General features: G+C 41.7%; 1 protein-coding gene across 2 annotated transcripts; it reads right to left on the reverse strand.

Moving 5' to 3' along the window:
* Positions 1–182: 182 nt before the first annotated feature.
* LOC125014708 (DNA-binding protein RFX7) lies at positions 183–13701 on the reverse strand. Of its 2 annotated transcripts, XM_047596003.1 has the most exons (10): positions 13257–13701; positions 11313–11346; positions 9383–9468; positions 8908–8946; positions 8695–8817; positions 8461–8577; positions 7950–8034; positions 7630–7837; positions 6548–6843; positions 183–6459 (listed from the first exon to the last, which is right to left on the reverse strand). In XM_047596003.1, exons 1-10 carry the CDS (start codon positions 13382–13384, stop codon positions 3079–3081), a joined length of 4497 nt encoding a protein of 1498 aa, XP_047451959.1. In that variant the 5' UTR covers positions 13385–13701; the 3' UTR covers positions 183–3078. The 2 variants fall into 2 exon arrangements, with proteins under 2 accessions (XP_047451959.1, XP_047451960.1); XM_047596004.1 differs by lacking the exon at positions 8908–8946 and having other exon boundaries at positions 13257–13700.
* Between the last annotated feature and the right edge of the window lie 5983 nt (positions 13702–19684).

Here is a 19684-nt window from a genome sequence, read left to right on the forward strand (position 1 = left end):
ATATGCTCTACAATAATTATTTTAAAAACGACACCTCGTAAAGAAATTTCTTAATTTTCATTATTAATACCTTGTGTAACATTAAAGCTACAATGACTACATGTTCGTTTTCCTCAAGCTGTGAAGCCCTTTTTATTTACTGCAATAAAATACAAAATCACGACCACTTAAACACGCAGGAACATTCTTTAAAAAAGTTTATTGGCTTTTAAAACCACTTTAAAAATCTCACCAGTGAGTACTTTCCATTGAAAAAAGAAACAACGCGTTTGCAATATTAACAAGCTACTGTACATTAAGCAGAACACCAGACAACACCACAGAGGAGGTTTTTTTTTTTTTTTTTTTTCCCTACCGGTAGAAATGGACAAGATAGTCAAACAGAGTTGGGTCTGGGTCAGTCAAAGGGACAGAATCAGTCACTGCTTGATGGAGCTTCTGTATTCATAAAGAGGTGCATTTCCTTCATTCAAATTCAAATATCAGTGCCATATTGTTAAAGAAAAAGAAGGAAAATGTTAACTTTCTTCACAAATGCATTTTGCAAATTAAGAATATGTGAAATCATCAGAAAACAGTCATCAACATAACATATAGAAGAACATTAACTTAGTAAACAGCACACAATGAAAGTAATGTAACTCGTGAAACTAGCACTGCCAGTCTGGTTAACAGAACCTGCCCAAATCACAGAAGACAGTGGTTACCAAGAACACAAAGTACAACAGAAGTCATCACACATGCGTGCGTACAATCATTTATCAACATAATGAGCATGTAGGTTTTAAAAGGTTGAACTTTTTTCCCCCCTCAATGCTTTATATTCTCATGTATGAGAATGAGTAAGAAATGTGTATCTCACTGAGATTAATGCACATTTTGCTACAAGACAATTAGTCATTTTCTGACAATTCACTTAATTTCCTTACTCATCTTGCCATAAAAAATATTTTTTGTCTTTTTTTTTTGCGGGTATCCATCATTACATTTGTCCATAAAGACGTGGCAAAGCCATGTGTCATAAAAATTTAGTGCAATAACGTGAACCTCCAAAGTTTGTTGAAACATGAGTTGTTGTTTTTTTCCAGTGTCTGCCGAAAGATCTTGAGCACAATGTCTGTCACAGAGATGTTTGCAACCAGCTAACAGTATCACAACTTTTTTTTTTCTCAATATACCATGCTATTGATCCTGCTCAAAGCACACATCACTTCTGCAACTGCAGAGACCTATTATCTTTGAAATAGAAACAAACAAACAAAAAAAAAATAAAAAAATCAGCAAGCGAGACCAGACAGCATTACTTTTACGACACATTGAGCCAGAAATGTAACACACAACATACAGTATCTTGCCGACTATAAATCTGTTTAGCTTTTTTTTTCTTTTAAATGGCACATACTTAGCTAGGATAATGGCCATAATATAGTGTCTTGATACACCAAATCTCTATGTATCTATCCTATTTACAGATGGAGCTTAAACATGACTTGTACAACATTGACAAATAGCCAAAAACTCAAGCAAGCATCCTACTGTATCACATAGCCTACCTGGCTAGCAGTGATGGTTTCAACATGCTTTCAGGTCCATGGTTACCTATAAAACATAGGACAGTGACCATTTCACAAATTTACATACTGTACATAAGATTTATGCAACTTAATCCTTTTCCTCCAACGCGATAGAACTCTTTTATATCTCTGAGGCTGCCCGCTTCCCGTTGATGTTAATGTTTGCTAGGAGTGTTTCTATGTGTCATAATCTCTTGTGATTTTTAAACAGATCATCTTTGGTATGGAAATAAGGCCGGGTCTCCACAAACATAATAACCTAATTTCCTCTTAATCTCAAGATGACATCAAAACACACAAGTCAGCCTTTAGCCTTCCTTGTAACTAAGCCTTCTCCATACCATTGACATCCAAGCTGGGAGTATAGCATGCCAAAATAAAATAAAACAAAAAAAAAATTAAAAAAAACAAAATAAAATAAAAAAATTGACTGACTGAAAGTGTGCCTGTCATGGTTTTCACAATATGACAGCATATCAAATTCCTCTAAATCCATTAATAAGGGCACACACAGTGTAGTCATTAGCCTATACAATATATATTGTAACACTGCGAAACAAGAACAGAATAAGAAATAGTACTGAAATTATCAGAGTAACAGCTGCCTTGATATGATGAAGCTTTGTATGGTTTCGGAGATATCTTAAAACATTATACTATATACAGTCTCTCTGAAGATGGCAAAAGGCCTTGGACTTCGGGAATAAGGCAGCCAGTTGTTGATTCCTTTCAATGTATAGTCCACAAATTGGCCTGAATCCCCATCTTCTCCCTACTGATTCATCTACTCCCTTTAGAAGATATTAAACAGTACAAGAAGTATAGGCTTTTAAGAAAAATTCACTCTTGGACAATGCTCAGATGTGAATCAGTTTTCCACTGACTTGGTATATGATAAAGTATAAAGATTATGTCATAAATTCAGCACCTGGCAGCGTAAGATGCCACCCTTTTTAATATTCAGATATGGCAGGCAAATGTACTACAACTATTATGTGCATATACTACAATACCAATATTGTCTCCATTTGGTTGAACTTGAACTGCACACACTGAAAATAGTATACAACAACATACGTTTTTGGTGAAGTCTTTTGTGCCAAATTTCCTACCCATGCCACTTTCCTCAGTTGTTCATTAAGTACATAGTATATTGCATTATTGAAGATTACCCTTGCTTTATGTTGGTAGCATTTGAAACTGCTCCTTGTTGAGTGCATGCTGCCGAGTGCTCACACTTTTTTACTTGAAATGCTTACATTTCTGATTTCAGATGAGGGAGAAAAGTGGTTTAATACTGAAACTCCGGCAAATGACAAATGAAAAGGGGAGGGAAGTAATTAAACATCAGTAGGAGAGATTTTCTGGTACGCCTGGCACTTTTAACAGAACAAATGGCAAAGTCCAGACAAATCCCAACAAACTATAGTTTAGAAACAGGTATACTACATATTCACCAAACCAAACAACAGAGAACAGAAATCATACAGAATAAAAGATAATATCAGCCCAGCATCTCTACTGTAGTCGGCTGGTCTTTGCTTTCTAGCCAGTCAAAACCAGAGTTCACAGTATCACTGCATATCTGCTGAAAAAGGGGGTCGTTCTTCAGTTCTTCCAGTGTTGAGTCTTCATATTGTTCCTGCTGTTGATTGGGATCAAACAGCAAGTTGGTGTCCAACGTGTTAAGGTCAGTGATGCTACTGGACAGATCTGAGGTCAGTCTGATGTCGTTTGAGAAGTCAGACGCGACGGCGTTGAGCTCTGAAGCTACCTGACCCACCAGCTGGGAACTGGGGTTGAGGCCATCGTCCCCCAACAAGTCCTTGACAGTGTTGTTGAAATCCAGCTGTTGTTGTTCATCCTCCACCTCCTGCTGCTGCTGCTGTGTGCTCTGGAGGAGGAGCTGTGGTTGTGTCTGCACAGGATTCTCCTGGAGCTGCTGCTGCTGCTGCTGCTGCGTCTGGTCTTGCTCACCAGGTCCCGCTTGTGCTTGGCTGTCCGTAGTAGAGAAAGTCACCTGTTCTCCACTGCCAGTGGTGAGGTAGCCATGCTGCTGGAGCTCAAAAGCAGCAGGACTGGAGCTGACGGGCAGCTGAGTTTGGTGAGCAGTTCCTCCAGCAAAGCCGGGAGTGGTCTCCAGGATCTGAGTGAGGTTCATACGGGCCGTGTAGTTAGAGGGGAGATTGTTTATGCCCAAACCACGGACAGAGTCATCCCCATCAGCTTCCATCTTGCTGAGAAGAACATTTGTGATTTTGGCGGTGTTATTCTGACCTTGCACAGGCAGCATCTCACTCTGCATCATGATGTTGAGAGGTACAGACTGGCTACGCTGGACCATGCTGTGGACAGTGCTGACTGTCTGGGTGTTGGATAGGATGTTGAGCACCTCAGAGGTGATAGGGGAGTTAAAGGGTGAGACCACGGCTCGAGTCGTGGTGGTGGTACTCGTGGTGGTGGTTTGAGGGCCAGTGTTGCCACTGAAGTTCCTCTGGCGCACTGCAGGACTAACACTGCGGCAACGGAAAGTACTGGACGCAGATGAGGTTGAGGCTTTGTTGTCTAATGGTGCAGGTACAGCAAAACTCTCCTGTTTAGTAGGAGTGGTTACGCCTGTTACCATTTGCTGCTGCTGCTGCTGCTGCTGCTGCTGTTGTTGCTGCTGCTGTTGCTGCTGCACTGGGGAAATGGGAGTCAAACGGCCGAAGTGAGCAGCATCTTGTCTTGTCTGAGACTGAAATGCTTGTCCAGGAATTGCAAATGCATGTGGCTTACGAAACTGATCATCTACCAGGTCTTGGTAGCTGGGCAGAATGCCAATGCTATGGTTGGACAAAGGACCTGCAGAGTTGCTGTTGTAGCGATTGTTGATCCACTCCAGTTTGGCCTTGTCAGGATGTGTTGCCATGGGCCTTTGCATGGGCTTGACAGGGCTGCTGGACACAATACTGGCGTCATGATAACCTGTGATGCTCGAGTTAATGGGAGTAAAAGCAAAAGGGTTCCTGCACTCCACAGGGCTTGGAGGAACGCTGCTGCTGCAGTTGGACAATGGTGTGCTGATGGGAGTGTGGCGACCCATGGCTCCATCCACAGGGGTGATGGGGGCCATGCGGGAGCAGGGGCTCTCTCTGGTCAGGCTGTGTGCAAGTGTCATTTCAGAAGTGGGGGTGGGTGTCGGAGTTGGTGTCGGTGTTGGAGTGGGAGTTTGGACTGGAGTGGTACTACTGTGGGCAGAGTGATAAAAGGTGGTACTTGCCTGGTGAGCATTGAGCATAGAGCCTTGACTGCTGGCTGACTGACCTTGTAGGGACACATCAACACAGTTAGCAAACAGACCCTTTAGCTTCATCTGCTCTTCCATCTGGACAAGCTCCTCAACGATGCTGTCCTGGGTCATGTCATCATCATTGAACGGAAAATAGTCCATGTTGGGCTGAGAACCTGCAAAGTCAACCATCTCCTGCGCGAGGCTGAGCTGGCCTGAGGACTCAGGGGGTTGAGCTATTATGGTAAGTTGGTCAGTGGGGGCTTGTTTGTGTTCTGTTGGTATCTGCTGGGCAAATGCCTGCTTACGAAGCTCATCAAGCTGTCCCTCCTCCCACATTGTGCTCTTCAAGTCACCCATCACAGAGGCTTCGTGTGGTCCTGAGTTGGCTGGTATGGCACGAGGGTCCCCAGTGATCTGCTGCAGCAACACCTGGTCAGATGTGCTATTTCCAGCAGCTCCAGTGCTGGTACTAGGGCTGAGGGTATGGTCTTCATGCTTCACCCCCATGTCCTGGGGTTTGACAACAGTCTGGGTGCCCTCAGTGTGCGTGATGGGCGAGTCGGACAGTGCAAGGATCTGGGTGGGCCCTATAGAAGTATGTTTTACAGTCACTTTGCAGGGAGCACTCTCTGGTCTGGCAGGGGTTCCTGGTCTAGGGATCCTCTTCACTGCAGCACTGACCCCAGGTTTGGGATTGTCAACTATAGCCAGTGGCTGCTGGGAAATAAACACCCTCTTCACAGGAATCACGTGGGTCTCCCCACCTGTGCGCTTCCTGGGACTCTTGGCATCTTGGCAGGGATCCTTCGATGTTGGGGTAACAGCAGAGGAGCCATTAGATGACGCACTGCCATTGGAGTTTTGATTATCAACAGTCAAGTACAACGTACTGTCATGGCAGTTACTGTTATTGCTGTCCTGAGTCCCAGCTACAGCTATAGAGGTGGGAGGGGATGTGGGGTCGCTTTTCATCCGTGTCCCTTTGTCTTGTCCTGGAGAACACTTAACCAAGAAGCTTGGCTCACTGGCAGCCCTGAACTTAGCTATTCTCTCCTCTTTGGCTCCACCAGCAGTTTTCTCTGTGGCAGATGTGTGGTGACTGTCACTGCCGACGTCAGACACCACTTTGGTGTCAGCAGAGAGGGTTTGGGTGAAGACAGGGGCACTGGGTCTGACTGCATGAGACTGAGAGGCCACTACAGTCCCACCATGAGAGTGCAGGGAATCGTCTGAGTGAACTATGGTACTTGCAGTTGTACTGCTGTTACTACTGCTGCTGGGAGCCAGAGCGATGGCCGTCATCTTCACCACATTCACCGAACTAACGTGGGAAGTGGGCATCACAGTTTTTATGGGGCTGTTGGTAATGAGCAGGGTTGGGGGAGAGCGCAGTGTGATCGCACTGGTGGCAGAGGGTTTGGGCAGGATCTGGGCATACCGCGTACCGTGTCGTGCCAGACGGTCACCTACAGGACTAGCTGAGATATTCTGGGGAGTTTTGGGGGACTGTTTAAGAGACTGAGTGACCACTTGGAAGTTCACAGGCAGCATTTTTCCTTCCGTCGTCCCTACAGGACTGGGTGAGGTCATCAACTGCCTGTTTCTCTGTACCTGGAAGAACAATGAGAACATAATTTAGCCAGAGCCAATAACAGTAATATTTCTGAATATATTTAGTGGGAAAGATTCAGCCATGTACCGTGACTGGGCTTTGGACAGCTGCTACTACGATGCCGATAGTGGGCTGGGGGGAGAGCAGAGCAGGACTGCCACCGGGGATGGTGGGGCCAGGGGTACTGGCCTCTGTTCTCTTGACCTGGGCCTCACTGGGCAGAGGTGAGTGGAGCTTCTGTTCCTGCTGCTTCTTCTGGATCTTGCGTTGCAGTTGCTGCTTTGCATCAACAGAGGGAGAGGGCAGGGTTTTCACCTGGGGCTGGAATGAGTTTGCTTCCGCTGTGGGCACAAATGCAGAGGCTGGAGTTGGCGTCTTCATTCCTGTCAAGACATAAAAAATTCAACGGATTACGATTATTAGATATGCCGTGTTTGATTGGTTATGCCTGTCAAATAACATCTTTAACCACCTGCTAGGACTCAATATTTATTCTCACTGACATTTCCCAGTTCCAAGGGCACAAGTATCAAACATACGGCCCGCGGGCCAAAAGTGGCCCACCAGAGGGTCTAATCTGGCCCACAACATGAATTACGTAGAAGATAAGGCATTTTTTCAATGAAAATAACTTCTACCCGTAATTTTAGTCAGAGTAGTGGAGAGAGCACAACACTGAGACCCAGGACTACAGAGCAGACAGCAATGTACCCAAATAGCACTTATTTTTCTTAAGATTTTTTTTTTTTTGTTATTACTTACAGGTTATTATTCTGTAATCTTACTGCTCTGGCCCACTTGAGATCAAACTGGGCTGAATGTGAGACCCAAACTAACATTTTTGACATCCCTGTCTAAGGGCATCATAACGATGGGACATGGTTAACAAAAAGATTAGTAGTTACCATCTGTTTTGGGGCCCATTTCTAGAGAATTGTAACATGAAAGTTGCAACTTGCCTCTCAACACGGGATTATATTTTCTTGTGTTAATAGTTGCACTTTACGTTTAATTAAATAGTGTCACAATAGGAAAACAAACTTAAACAGACCTTAAATTTGACAGGCAGTAAACCAATCCCTTCAAACTCATATATCAGTAATATAATATGTCTATTAAAAGACAACTCTATAATAATGACCATCCAGTTGATCAAAGGAGATCTTTACCTGTGGGAGTCCCGGTCATAACAGTGAGTGCAGCCATGGATTTAGTACCAATGTAGTGGCTGTTAAGCAGGAAGCGAGCCAGGTCCTCCACATTGTCAAACTGACGACTCAGGACCTTTTGAGCCCACTCACACACCAGTCCACAGGCTGCAGACCTCATTTCATCCTCAGCGCTCGGAGACTGGCCCGACGACTCCATCAGCTCACACTAGTCACAGAGAACAGAGCAGCAACAGGTGGAGGAGCATAAAATTAGTTTAAAAGTGTAACATATGTCTTACTAAAGATATAATTTTTTTTTTTTTTGCAGCGCATCTTACCCCATCACCAGATTTCTGCAGATCCAGGTTGGGTAAGGAAGGCATGTGAACGAAAGCTTTCTTCCTCAACCCACTATAACAGTATGTGCAAAGGAGTTAAGGTTTCTAAAGTATGAACAATTCTTTATACAGAAATCCTTACGAAACGCTGACCTTGTGTTTACTTAAGCTACTTAAGCTACTAGTCTTTGCATCAAGAGAGAAATCTAACAGAATCACTCTCATGTATATATGTATATATATGTGCGTATCGTTTTAGGGATGATGGATTTCTCACAGGTCTGTAACTGACATCAATGATCTCTTGTGCGTATCACTGCCTTCAGTGTGAGCAACGTAACCAATTAATCACAAGGACAAAGCATGAAAAACTGTTAATAGTCATCTACAGCAAACCGATTTTCAAAATGTGGCGAGAGTGACTGAATGTATTGTGAATAGTAATAAAAATGTTGACAGCAGATACAGATACTCAATGACAAACATCATATTAATCACAATTTAAGGATATTTGGATTTGCCCCTCATTCCCAGCCGGCGTGCCTTCATGTTAGGAAAGACATTCTTCATGATCTTTCCAAAGTCTGCTGCACTCAGTGGATTGTAGCCGAGATTGTCACAATAGCTCCTGCAAGAGAAGAGACTCCACATAAGACTGCAAGGTAATACACACACTATATATATATGTATATTCATATTAGTAGATCACACAGCTTCGATCTCTTACACTAAACCCCACACTCACTTGTATTCATCATACACCTCTTGCTTTGGGAGGGAAGTCTCTGGGTGCTCTTCTAGGTGATTGCGTATCCAGTTGAAAGCATACATCTGTTGAGTACGGCTTGACGACATGGAACTCTGATCACTGAAATTGGTGCATAAGGAGAATAAAACTGTTGAGGCAGTGCCCTCGACTGTTGTGCATCATTTCTTGTTAATACAGAAACTTTAATACCATAATCCAGGAGTGGACGACCCCCTCTCATTCTCAGTCCAAATGGGCAGAATTTGGGGGTTGGGGTGATGAATAGATATGGGGAAACAAATGAAACACAGACAGCTAGGTATAGCAAAAGTCTACATATTTCAGTGGTTTGCTTCATAATGATAATCAGTCATACAGCTGAAAAAAAAAAAACTCATGAATGTGTACTGACAAAAAAAAAAAAAAAAAAAACTCAACAACCCCCTTAAAAATGTCACAAGCTAAATTCTCTTCAGGGGCTTTGGGCTTAACCTGTGCCTGTGTAGCAGCCTGTGGAGAGCGACTTGAATTTTTGACAAGCAATGAGACAGAGCCAATAATGTAATGAGAGCCACAACAAAGCAGGTGTGTGCGTGTATGTGTGCGCGAGACAAAAAAAAAAAAAAAAAAGAAAACAGGCCCAAGAGCAAAGTGGAAATATGAGTGAAGTGTGTCTGTGACATACCTTTTATCATTGCCACTGCTGGGACCAGAAGGCAACTTAAGGTAGAGGTAGAGTTTTTCGATGTCTGTAAACTTCTCAACATCTTGCTGCAAAAATACAAACATCACAAAGGAAGAACAGTGAAAATAGTTTTCAAATTGAAGGAAGTTTAAATGAGGCCCGACATCTGTAAGTCTCCACATTTTTCCCTCAAACTATAAGGCATGAAGGCATGTTCTTAAAATGAAGACAGGAGCTGGTACGATATAATTAAAATGGCAGAGGTGAAATAGATCTGGGGATGAAGGCAAATAAATTAAGAGTTTAGCAGCTATTTTAAGCAATTCCACCTTAGCTGTTGGTTTCTAAGAATGGATTCATCTCACCTCTTCCTTTTCTATTTGCCTCTTTGTTGCTATGGGAACCACTACCTAAATGAACGAGGTTAGTGCTGTCAGCGATTTACTACACTACACTGCTACGAACACCTAGTGAATTACCTGCCTACATCCTGCATCGTGATTGGAACTTCTTCCTTTAAACCATCTCCTTAAATGTTTTCTTGATGTTTTGTTTACTTGTCTTATCCACAAAGTGATAACTACGAATTTCACCAATGATATCAATGTGTTTTTCCTTCCCAGGTGATACTGAATGATCACAATTTCATGTTTTACTTGTGTAATGTTTTACACTTCAGAGTTGTATAGTGTCAAAATACTAAAATGTGCTGTGAAGAGATTTTTGGAAATACAATGTTTTCATCTCCTGCTGTGTCAGTTGCACCATTAATTTTGATAACATTAGAAATTGACCTATTTTTGTTTTTGCATTTGAGGCAATTGTGTCATTTTCTTTTAAATAGAATCCACCTATCTGACAGCACCAGTACGGTCCATCTACATATTATTAATCTCGACATTCTTAATATTTGTTCCCTTTATCTGCATTTTAACCGTACATTATGGGTTGGCTATTGGCAAGGACTACGATACGATACGCATCACGATACTTGAGTCACGACACGATACATTATTGCCATATGATACTGCGATGTTTTACAATATTGAGAAATTTTAAATGCAGCTTAAAATACAAGTTGTATATACGTGCACCAGATGACAGTGATAATTCACTGCTTGTCAATATTAATCCATATTATCCATTTTCAATTTATTGCACTTGTATAGAAAAATTGGTGGTGGAGGTGCAGAAGTTGTTCACAATCAGCTCAACACATGAGTTTTCCTTTTTCTTTCAAAATCGATATTGTATCGGAACATAAAGTAACGCAATATACTGCTATACTGATATTTTTTCCCACCCCTACCATACATTACTTAACAGAAAGGTGCTCCTGCAAACTAACCAACAATACGTATTTAGACAAATTCCAGATGTGAGACCTCTTGATTGTCTGATGTGAACAACATCCTGGCCTGGTTTGATGCACTGTCTGCAGCAATGTGAATGTGTAAACCTCAGAGATGCCCAATGTTGGACAAAGAAACAAACTAAAGCTGCCAAACTGTATCGAGACACTCCACAGACTAGCTGAAATTAAAATAGACTCAGTTTAACTGATGACAAAAAATAGACCAAGCTTCACTGTCCCTTTGATGTCACCGACGTTGCTTTGCTGCTGAATACATCATGAGAGGCAGATTTGTCTGGGCCAAATATGCATTAACAGACAGCTTGTACAGAAATAAAGGTCAGTAGTGCATTAATATATCTAACATAAATGCAATGGCACCTGAATTTACTCAATAACCTAAATGGAATCACACACACCTTACAGAGAGAAATAGATTATATTTCTGCTTGGGCATCACATCCTTTGCATATTGCAGAAATAATCATCATTATCTTATGACATTTATGACCCACAACATTTAAAATTGTGGGTTTTAAAAAATTATTATTTATGAAAGTATTCACGTATACTCACCAATATGCTGTCCACTTTTGATTGTACAGATTTGCTAAAATGAGAAAGACAGAAAAAGGCCAGAAATGCAAATAAATACAAGTTGCATTAAAATATCATTGATGCATTCAGTTTTTGTTGTTTTTAACATTTCAACAAAACTATACATTTTTTTTATCTCTCATCTATGTAGGCTTGGTTTTGTATGACCACAAACTAAGTTTGAATCCAAGTACGAACAGCTAATGAGGTGAATTTAAATTTTAATATCTCATAAATTAGGATTATCTATGGTATAGACATTCTGTTGTGGTACATTATAGTAGATATGTAATAAAGTGTACGAAAATGTGTTCAAAATTAAGGCTTCTTGTATTATCTTTATTTACTGGAATATGGTGATAGTTATTGGCTTTGGAAGTGATTCAGATTTCTTATTACAGATGTAATTTAGAACAGATTGACAATTTACACCAGTACAACAAGGTAAAACATGCTTTATAGAAGCCTTTACAGTTTATCCTTATTCACCACTTTCATACTAATTAAATTTCATTCAGAAATGAAATCTTCACCCCCTCCCTAAGCTCTAATCAGGCTGATCTGCAGCATGATGCTGCCACCTCCCTGCTCTACTTTATAGTGTACAGAGATCCCTGGACTTCCTGTTTTTTTTCCAACCAGTTATATTTTCTATAGGTGTTCATTCACTACTTCCTGTGAACCTCCCAATGACTCATTTCAGTCAGTCACAGATGTTGTGTTGTTGTGATTCTTGCATTGAAACCGTTGATAGAAAATGATGCACAGGCCACAGACACTACTTCTTTTGGTTTTGTATTTAAGTTTTTTCTGCAGCCGATATCTTGAGTTATAAATAATAACAAGAGATCCACGGATGTTACTACTAAAATTAATCACAACTCTGTTCAATAAAAAAACATGTGAGTGACAATAAACACAACACCTGAAACCAATGCAACTAAATGGAATCCAGCCTGTAACTGCATTAGCTGGAATATGTGTATTTCCTGCTGTGACATTATTATTATTATTAAGATATATACACCTGCATCCTGGGATGTAATGAGACTCAAAATTCTGACATACAAATAACATAGTGTGCGGTAAATGTATAGCATCACTTCGTTAAGGTGAGATTTCAAACCTGGAATTGTATCAAAGATAATCAAAGAATCAAAGTGAATCAAAGGATGAATATTTATGTAAATGAGACGTTTCATCTTATTAAATAAATTAGCAAAAACGCCCAAGTGAAAAGCAGGTTTTCTCTTTATGCATTGTACAGCCATCTGTGCAAGTGGATTCTTTATAATGCCATCACACCATAATAATCATAATAACAATAATAATAATAATAATAATAAAACACATATTAAATTGATTTTAATCGCAATTTACTGCACGCCGATGGGGGGGGGGGGGGGGGGGGGGCTCGGTCTGTGAGAATAGCTGTAGATGCAACACATAAATGTAAAAAGCACACAGTTCCCAGAGGAGGGAGCTTCTGTTGTTATGAATATTTCAGATGCAGCCCTCTCATTAGCAGCATTAAATCAGTGTGAGGCTGGATCTGTGGAGCTGTTTGCTTTGACACCTGTCATCCCGAGCATCAGCACCACCGCTGGATTTGGTGTCATCTATTATAACATGGCCTCCTGTGGCTCGATGCTAATCATCATAGCTGCTGCTGCTGCTGGAAGTAAGCCGACGCTACCGTGTTATTAATGCACACACAGGAACCAGACTGCGGCCCCTTTCCCCCTCGCTGCTGCCGCGTTTCGGCCAAATATCTGCGGCTACAATTTGGGCACTCGTGTTATTTTCAGCGGCTTTGTGCAGCACACTGCCTCCCTGCCACTCCAGAGTTAGATACGCTAATTACGAGGCTACGGCTAGCGAAAAGGACAGTGTGGCTGCCCCGGGGATCGTTTCCATCCTTACCAAATTGAATTCTTTATTTTGAACTGTAACGCGTTAGCCTCGGGCCCCTGGAGTCCTGGCACCAGCGCTGGAAGAGAGCCTAATCCCGAGGCAGGCTTCTGACCAGGTTGTTGTTGATCATCAGCCATCGCGATGGAGGGGTGGTGGGGGAGCTTTAACAAGTAGGCCTCATCCCCGGCTGTGCACCGCACCGGACCCACCGCTGCTGGAGCGGCTCAGTCAGCTAGGACAGCCCGCTGAATCCAGCGCAGAGCATGGCTACGAACACTGTGGTGGGACCCTCGCGAAACACAAAACAAAACCCCCAAAAAACTGCCGGGCAAAAGGCATTTCGCAGAGGTATCTCCGCTGCCGCAAATAAGCACGCCTGCAGCAGCCAGCAGCAGCCACAGACGAGCTGCTTGCGTCAAGTCACACGCAGGGAGCACGCACCAGGCCGGAAGCGCGCAGCCGAGTTACAGTCCAAATAAAAAAGCCCTGTAATTTACAGGGCGATCACTATCTCAACACAGCGCTTACAGACCCACACAACATTAAAAAGAGAGTTGATATTGCATTTTATACCGGTCAGCTTCTGAAGCAAGGGAGAGAACTTTAGTCACACAGCTGCTTTAAAACATTGTAAATGCATGTGTATATAGGAGCTACCAACTTTTAAGTTTACAGTTCAAGCTTACAGCTTACATTTTATTTTATTATTATTTTTCTCTCTTATACATGTAATGTGCATTGTAATGTAATGTGTGTAATTATTATTGTTTTTACTACTGGCTGCAGGTACAAAAATACATTTCACCGTGCATTGTACTATAACTGTATAACTGCATATGACAAATACTCATCTTAATAATCTTAATCTTAATAAACTGGAAGTACCAAGATTACTCTATGCATGCTCATAATGCAGGCTCCAAAATCGTGGATCATATAATTAACAAATAGTAGTGCAGCGTTTGTGTGTACATGGGGTCTGAGGATCCCTTCGTCAAGTTTTAAATTGCAGGCTGATTGTCACATTGTGAACCTGGGGTGTTTGGAGTCCCTCAATTCAGAGGTACCTGATAATCAGTTAACTGTCCACATCATTTCCATCACTCATTCAGTCATTATATTTGAACCCGCATATACAACATACAGGCTATAATGCAGTATTGTAAAAGCGCATCTGGAGTGTTTCTCGTAAGCATTACTAGCTTTTGTATTCTGATGTAGGAACTCTCTATTCAGTACACACTAGGCTGATTTGCAAAACATTTGCATTTAAGGAAAGTGACCAGGATAGCCTTCTTTCATCTGTGCAATATTAGGAGGAATTAAGGAGCGTCCTGTCTTAAAGTGATGCTAACAAAAACTAGTCCATGCATCTAGACTGAAATATTGTAATTCAGGCCTTAGAGTACTGTGAAGCATCTTGAGGCAGCTTTCAGTGTTTCTGGTGCTCTAAACTATGCTCAACTGACAGTTTATTAGGTACATAACTACAAATGAATGTGTTTTAATATACCAGTTCTACTGTGACCTAAATCCTATCTTTTAAATAACTGAGAGAGCTGCTGATTCAACTGTGTTTTCATTTTGGAGGCTGTAGTTTGTAGTATTATTGAACTGTATTGTGTTTTACTGACACATTTTTCTATTATTTCAACAACCCCCACTAGTCAGTGAGCTAGGCTACATAAAAGATACCACCTGATAGTGTTCAATTCAGTTTAACAAAACCACAAACTACATCCTCCACAATGATGATCACCACCTCCCTGACATTATTTCAGCGTAAACTGAACAGTAGTGATAAAGGGGGCTGTTATAATAGAATGTGTTTGTGTTCACTAGTGTACCTAATGTTTTATCAAGTGGTTATAATTTCATCCGAGTTTTAATTTCAAAGTCCGCACCGACATGTCGGAGCTTCATTGTGTCTAACTTGACGCTGTGTACGCGCTGTAGTTCCGCTGTCAGCCTGCGGGGGCGCTGCTGCAGGAAGCTGGTTGATCAGATAGTGACAATGACGGGTAAACAGCCAGGATGATATCACTTCACCATGTAAACCGTGTTATTTACCAGCACATACAGTGATCTCCACATCCACCGATATGTTTCTATCGACTGATTATCAGATCAGACTCGATGAAGAAAGGCTTAAAACAGTCTCCACATTCAGATTGTTTTCAAGATTGCCTCTGCTCATCAAACTGCTTACTATTTTTTCCTTCGTCTGAAATCTGAGACACGCTTGGTCGGGAAAAAAAAAATAACCCGAGAGCATGGACTGAATCACGACTGTCTGTGGCAGATATAAATACAGCCCTCACTTATGTCACATCGATAGATCTGCCACTAATGACATAATTTACACGCGTGTCCAGTTAATATCTTTATAATCGCCCATTTTTATCCGGCAAATGATGAGTAATGATTTATGCATCAAATTCGTGAAAACATACGTGAGGAAATTCAGAAGAACGAAGTCACCAGGTCAAGAAAAACAAGACCTAAATAAATTCTTTCATCATGGCTTATTTTATGCTGCCATCTGTTGATGGAGACAGGTAATGTTACTACACTGCTCCAGTGACACCATGAAACATAATGCAAGACAGCTCCACAGCTATAGCTATAGCTAGAAACACAGAGGGGGAGGAATGGACTGCATGTGCAAGTATACAGTGACTGACCTCCCGAGTCTTAAGACAAGAATAACAAGAGGATGAGGAAATAATAGAAATGTTGCTGCTTGGTTTCTTCTCTGCTGAAAGTTGCTCGGCTACAGCTGTGTTTGTCCGTATGTTTGTTTAATGTCTCCTAGGATGTGTGTGACATCTTCTCTGTTTATCCTTTGCAGGGACTTTCTGATAGGACCCAAAGAGTTGGAAGTGGACAAATAAATAGTGAGACGATTGACGATCCATTGGCGAATCAAGATAAATGTTACAGGGTTGAGTGCGTGGATGGGATCAGAAACTTTAATCTGTGTCACGTCCCCTCGTGCTGTTTGCGCTTGCTGTTGTTGTGACCTGTTTACATACTAAGACAAGTCATGTTTCCTTTTTTTTATTGTTGTTTTTTTTATAATTATAATTACTGTAACTACCTTTATATTTTTGAGAGCAGGCTGAGATGTGATGACAGCATCTGTGAAACATGTACCAACTGAAATGAAAGCCTGCAGATGTGTCAGATGTGTCTTGATGACAGATCTGACACAACAATAAACCTCTGCCCTCTACGTGGATGAATGGGGAAGCTAGCACTTTAATCGTATACAGCGTTGTGACATAATAAGAGGAAAAAAGATTTCTATAGATACTTTGATTTAAAGTAAAATAAATATGCAAAAAATATTTATGTCCTTTGCTCCATCGCGTTTGTTATGGGCAAAGTCTGATTGCATCTGACAGAGTGACATGTTCTTTAGTTGGTGTTTTAGTCATATAGGTTTTCCCATTAATTGGAAACACCTGGTCTGTTTGCAGAATGGCCTCCATTAAAACTCACCGTTTACACTTGTAGAAGAAAGAGGCTTAATCTCACTATGCTAGTTTATTTCTCACTGTGCTTTTCTCTCTATGCTGATGACTCTGCTGTTCTTGTATATATATATATATATATATATATATACACACACACACATATGTATGCGAGGCATCACAGGACACCCTCAGAAGGCCGATGTCCACTCTCCCATGACTCACAACTGTTAAACAAGGGAAACCTACACAATATTAGGAAGCTAGCTGGTCATAATGTTATGCCTCATCAGTCATTTTGCTTTGTGATTATAACTTAATGCAGATGAAATTTACATTGGTAAATGAGGGGTGACTGAGCTACAAGAGCTTCATTTACTCTTTAAATATGTTGTCAACTGTTGACAACGACAGGCAGCCACGACACGAATGCTGGATTTACACTGTTATCTGCAGTATAGGAGATTTATGACAAATAATGGAAGTCATTTGATGCAAGCTGTTAAAGGAAAACGTTATCGTGGTGCCAAAAAGAGTTAGTGAAAGAGCTGGATTGAATCAGAGAGCCAGTATTTGTCTCCTCCGGCTGCGGAACGGACAAAACTGGCACGAATATCACAGCTAAAACAACATGCAGAGTGATGAGGGAGTCGTATGAGTTGGACAAAATATGGAACCAATACTTAATATCCATATTACATATGGAATATGTTAAATCTTATTTGGTTCCATGTGGGATATGAAGTGATTTGTGAGCTTCATCTTCTCTGGTGTGTGATGTTCAAATAAGCCTGAATCTGTCACTGATGTAGAAGATACCAGAAGCTGCAAATAGTGAGGTTTAACTTCAGACCTCAGACTTGGCCTTTTTTTCTACTGTTTTATACAATTGGGGTAAAACAGATGTACGATTAGATTGTAGGTGAGACAAAGTGGTTCAGGTGTGTGTGTTTTTCTTGATTCTTCCTCTAGTTTTTCCCTCTTCACCCTCCAGGTTTCCTCCTCTCCATCTGACCAGGTAACACACTCGTTCACATTATGAGGTGATTTAGTGGTTAAAATGTGCGTCCTCTGTGATCAGTGCTCATGACGCCATGTGGGTACCTGTTGAAATAGGCCGAAGGTTGTGCTGAAAAAATGCTATCAATTACACGCAATTACTTTTCACAGCAAGAGATCTGAGGCAGCAGTAACGCCAAACAATGTCATCTGGACATAAACATTTCTCCCTCTTTCCACGACACATCCGTCAAACGTTGTCATCACCGACTTGTTAACAGCACCGGAGGTGAGGAGCTGTGGCGCTTCGTCTAAATCTCAAGAAAATGCTGTTTCCTTGTTAGTTGTTGTTTTCTCACTCTATTTTTGACCCCGCGTTGCTGCCTATTCTGGACTGATTTATTTTACTGTCAATCTCCTGTCACTTCTGATTTGGTTTGGAAGGTCTCGTCTCTGCAGTCTTTGCCCTTGCTCTTTCCTCCAAATGTTAAGATTTGCACAATACTCCTTCCACGGTGGCTGCCATTTTTTTTTTTTTCTTTGTGGTCACGTCACGCCCTGGTAACAGCTCACAGTACTTTTTTAGCGTCTCTTCTTTTTAGAGGAAATAATTGTATGCTGCGCTGTGTTTATTTAACGTAGGCTTATATAGTGAAATGTACAGACAAAACTGACCCGAGCTACTACTCACTATCTTTTGCTGCACTTAACAACCAACAGCATGACGTATATCTGTTTATTGTGTAGTTCTGATCACGTGACATGCTTCCTGGAAATCAAGCAGGTCTGACTGTGAATTAAGGCCCTCTCCTTCTCCTCTTATAGGTGCCGCTGGTGAATGTGGGACAGCGAGGTCACCGTGGTGCAGAGGTCGGTAAGTCTGGCTCTCACGTGCAGCCGCTGCCACTCCAATCCTCTTACTACCCACCCCCCCCTCCTCACCCCCCTACTTCTTCCAGCCCTCAGGCCAGACTGTAAGATCAGCTCGGTGTGTTCAAGTCTTATCCCGAAGACACAGTAGATCCTCGGCACGGAGTCACGCCAGCAGGTATCAAACACCACAGCCAACCCATTTACCTCTGCGTGCACACTGCAGTCCCTGTTTGCTTTCAAGATGCACTCACCGACATGTCCTCTAATGGAATCATTCACAGATATTTTACTATATGGTCAACCTTCTTAACGCTTGTCCGGACGCGTTGTCATCACAGTGACGTCAAGTGCACTAAATCAAACTATTTTTGAGGAAAACAAACAAACAAAAAATCTAGCTTTTAATGTTTTTATGTGTGTGTATGCTTTACAATAGGCCATAAAGTACATATATATTAGATTCATAGACTTAAATATACACTATATATAAATATATATATGCAGTTTACAAATTTAATAGATTTTTAATGCATGTTTGCATTTTTCTCCTTTCTCACGCTGATAATAACTGAAGGTGGCTGAACATATCAATTGCATGCGGAAAGTAAGAAGTGTTCACAAATCATTTTATCCCCTTAATATTGTTGTCACAGCCTGAAAATACCTCCACTCGTGCCAAAAATGTGTAGGTGCTTCTGTCCACTTTTTCTTTTTTTTTTTTCTTTGGCTCATCACTTCGGTACCAGGATGAAATTCGGGAGTCCCTGTCTTTGACGTCACTTACACAACCTTTCCCAGGCCAGGCTGTTAGATTTTATCCGGTGTTTTTTTTTTTTTTTTTTTTTTTCCTCCTTCTTCTCCTTGGCATCTTGTGGAAGAGCGGATGGGAAACTCTGATGTCATCAACCTTGGCGCAGCGGGACGGAGGAGCATGCAGACCCTCAGGGTGCCACGATTGGTGCCCATGTGTTTGTGCCCCGTAGATGGTGAAATAGATGGTGTGGTGCTGCCCGCCTGTGCTGCACCTGCGTCCCAGCATGCTGATTGATCAGTTTGGTCATGTGGAATGTCACCATCTGCTCCCCAGTC

The sequence above is a fragment of the Mugil cephalus genome, chromosome 10, assembly GCF_022458985.1.
Source record: "Mugil cephalus isolate CIBA_MC_2020 chromosome 10, CIBA_Mcephalus_1.1, whole genome shotgun sequence".
NCBI lineage: Eukaryota > Metazoa > Chordata > Actinopteri > Mugiliformes > Mugilidae > Mugil > Mugil cephalus.

Coding starts and splice junctions, on each gene's coding strand:
- LOC125014708 (XM_047596003.1), bottom strand. CDS start 13,384: ATGGCTGATGATCAACAACAACCTGGTCAGAAGCCTGCCTCGGGATTA. Junction 8,578..8,694: donor GAGGTGTATGATGAATACAA/GTGAGTGTGGGG, acceptor CTTCTCTTGCAG/GAGCTATTGTGACAATCTCG. Junction 6,460..6,547: donor CTGTCCAAAGCCCAGTCACG/GTACATGGCTGA, acceptor TTGTTCTTCCAG/GTACAGAGAAACAGGCAGTT.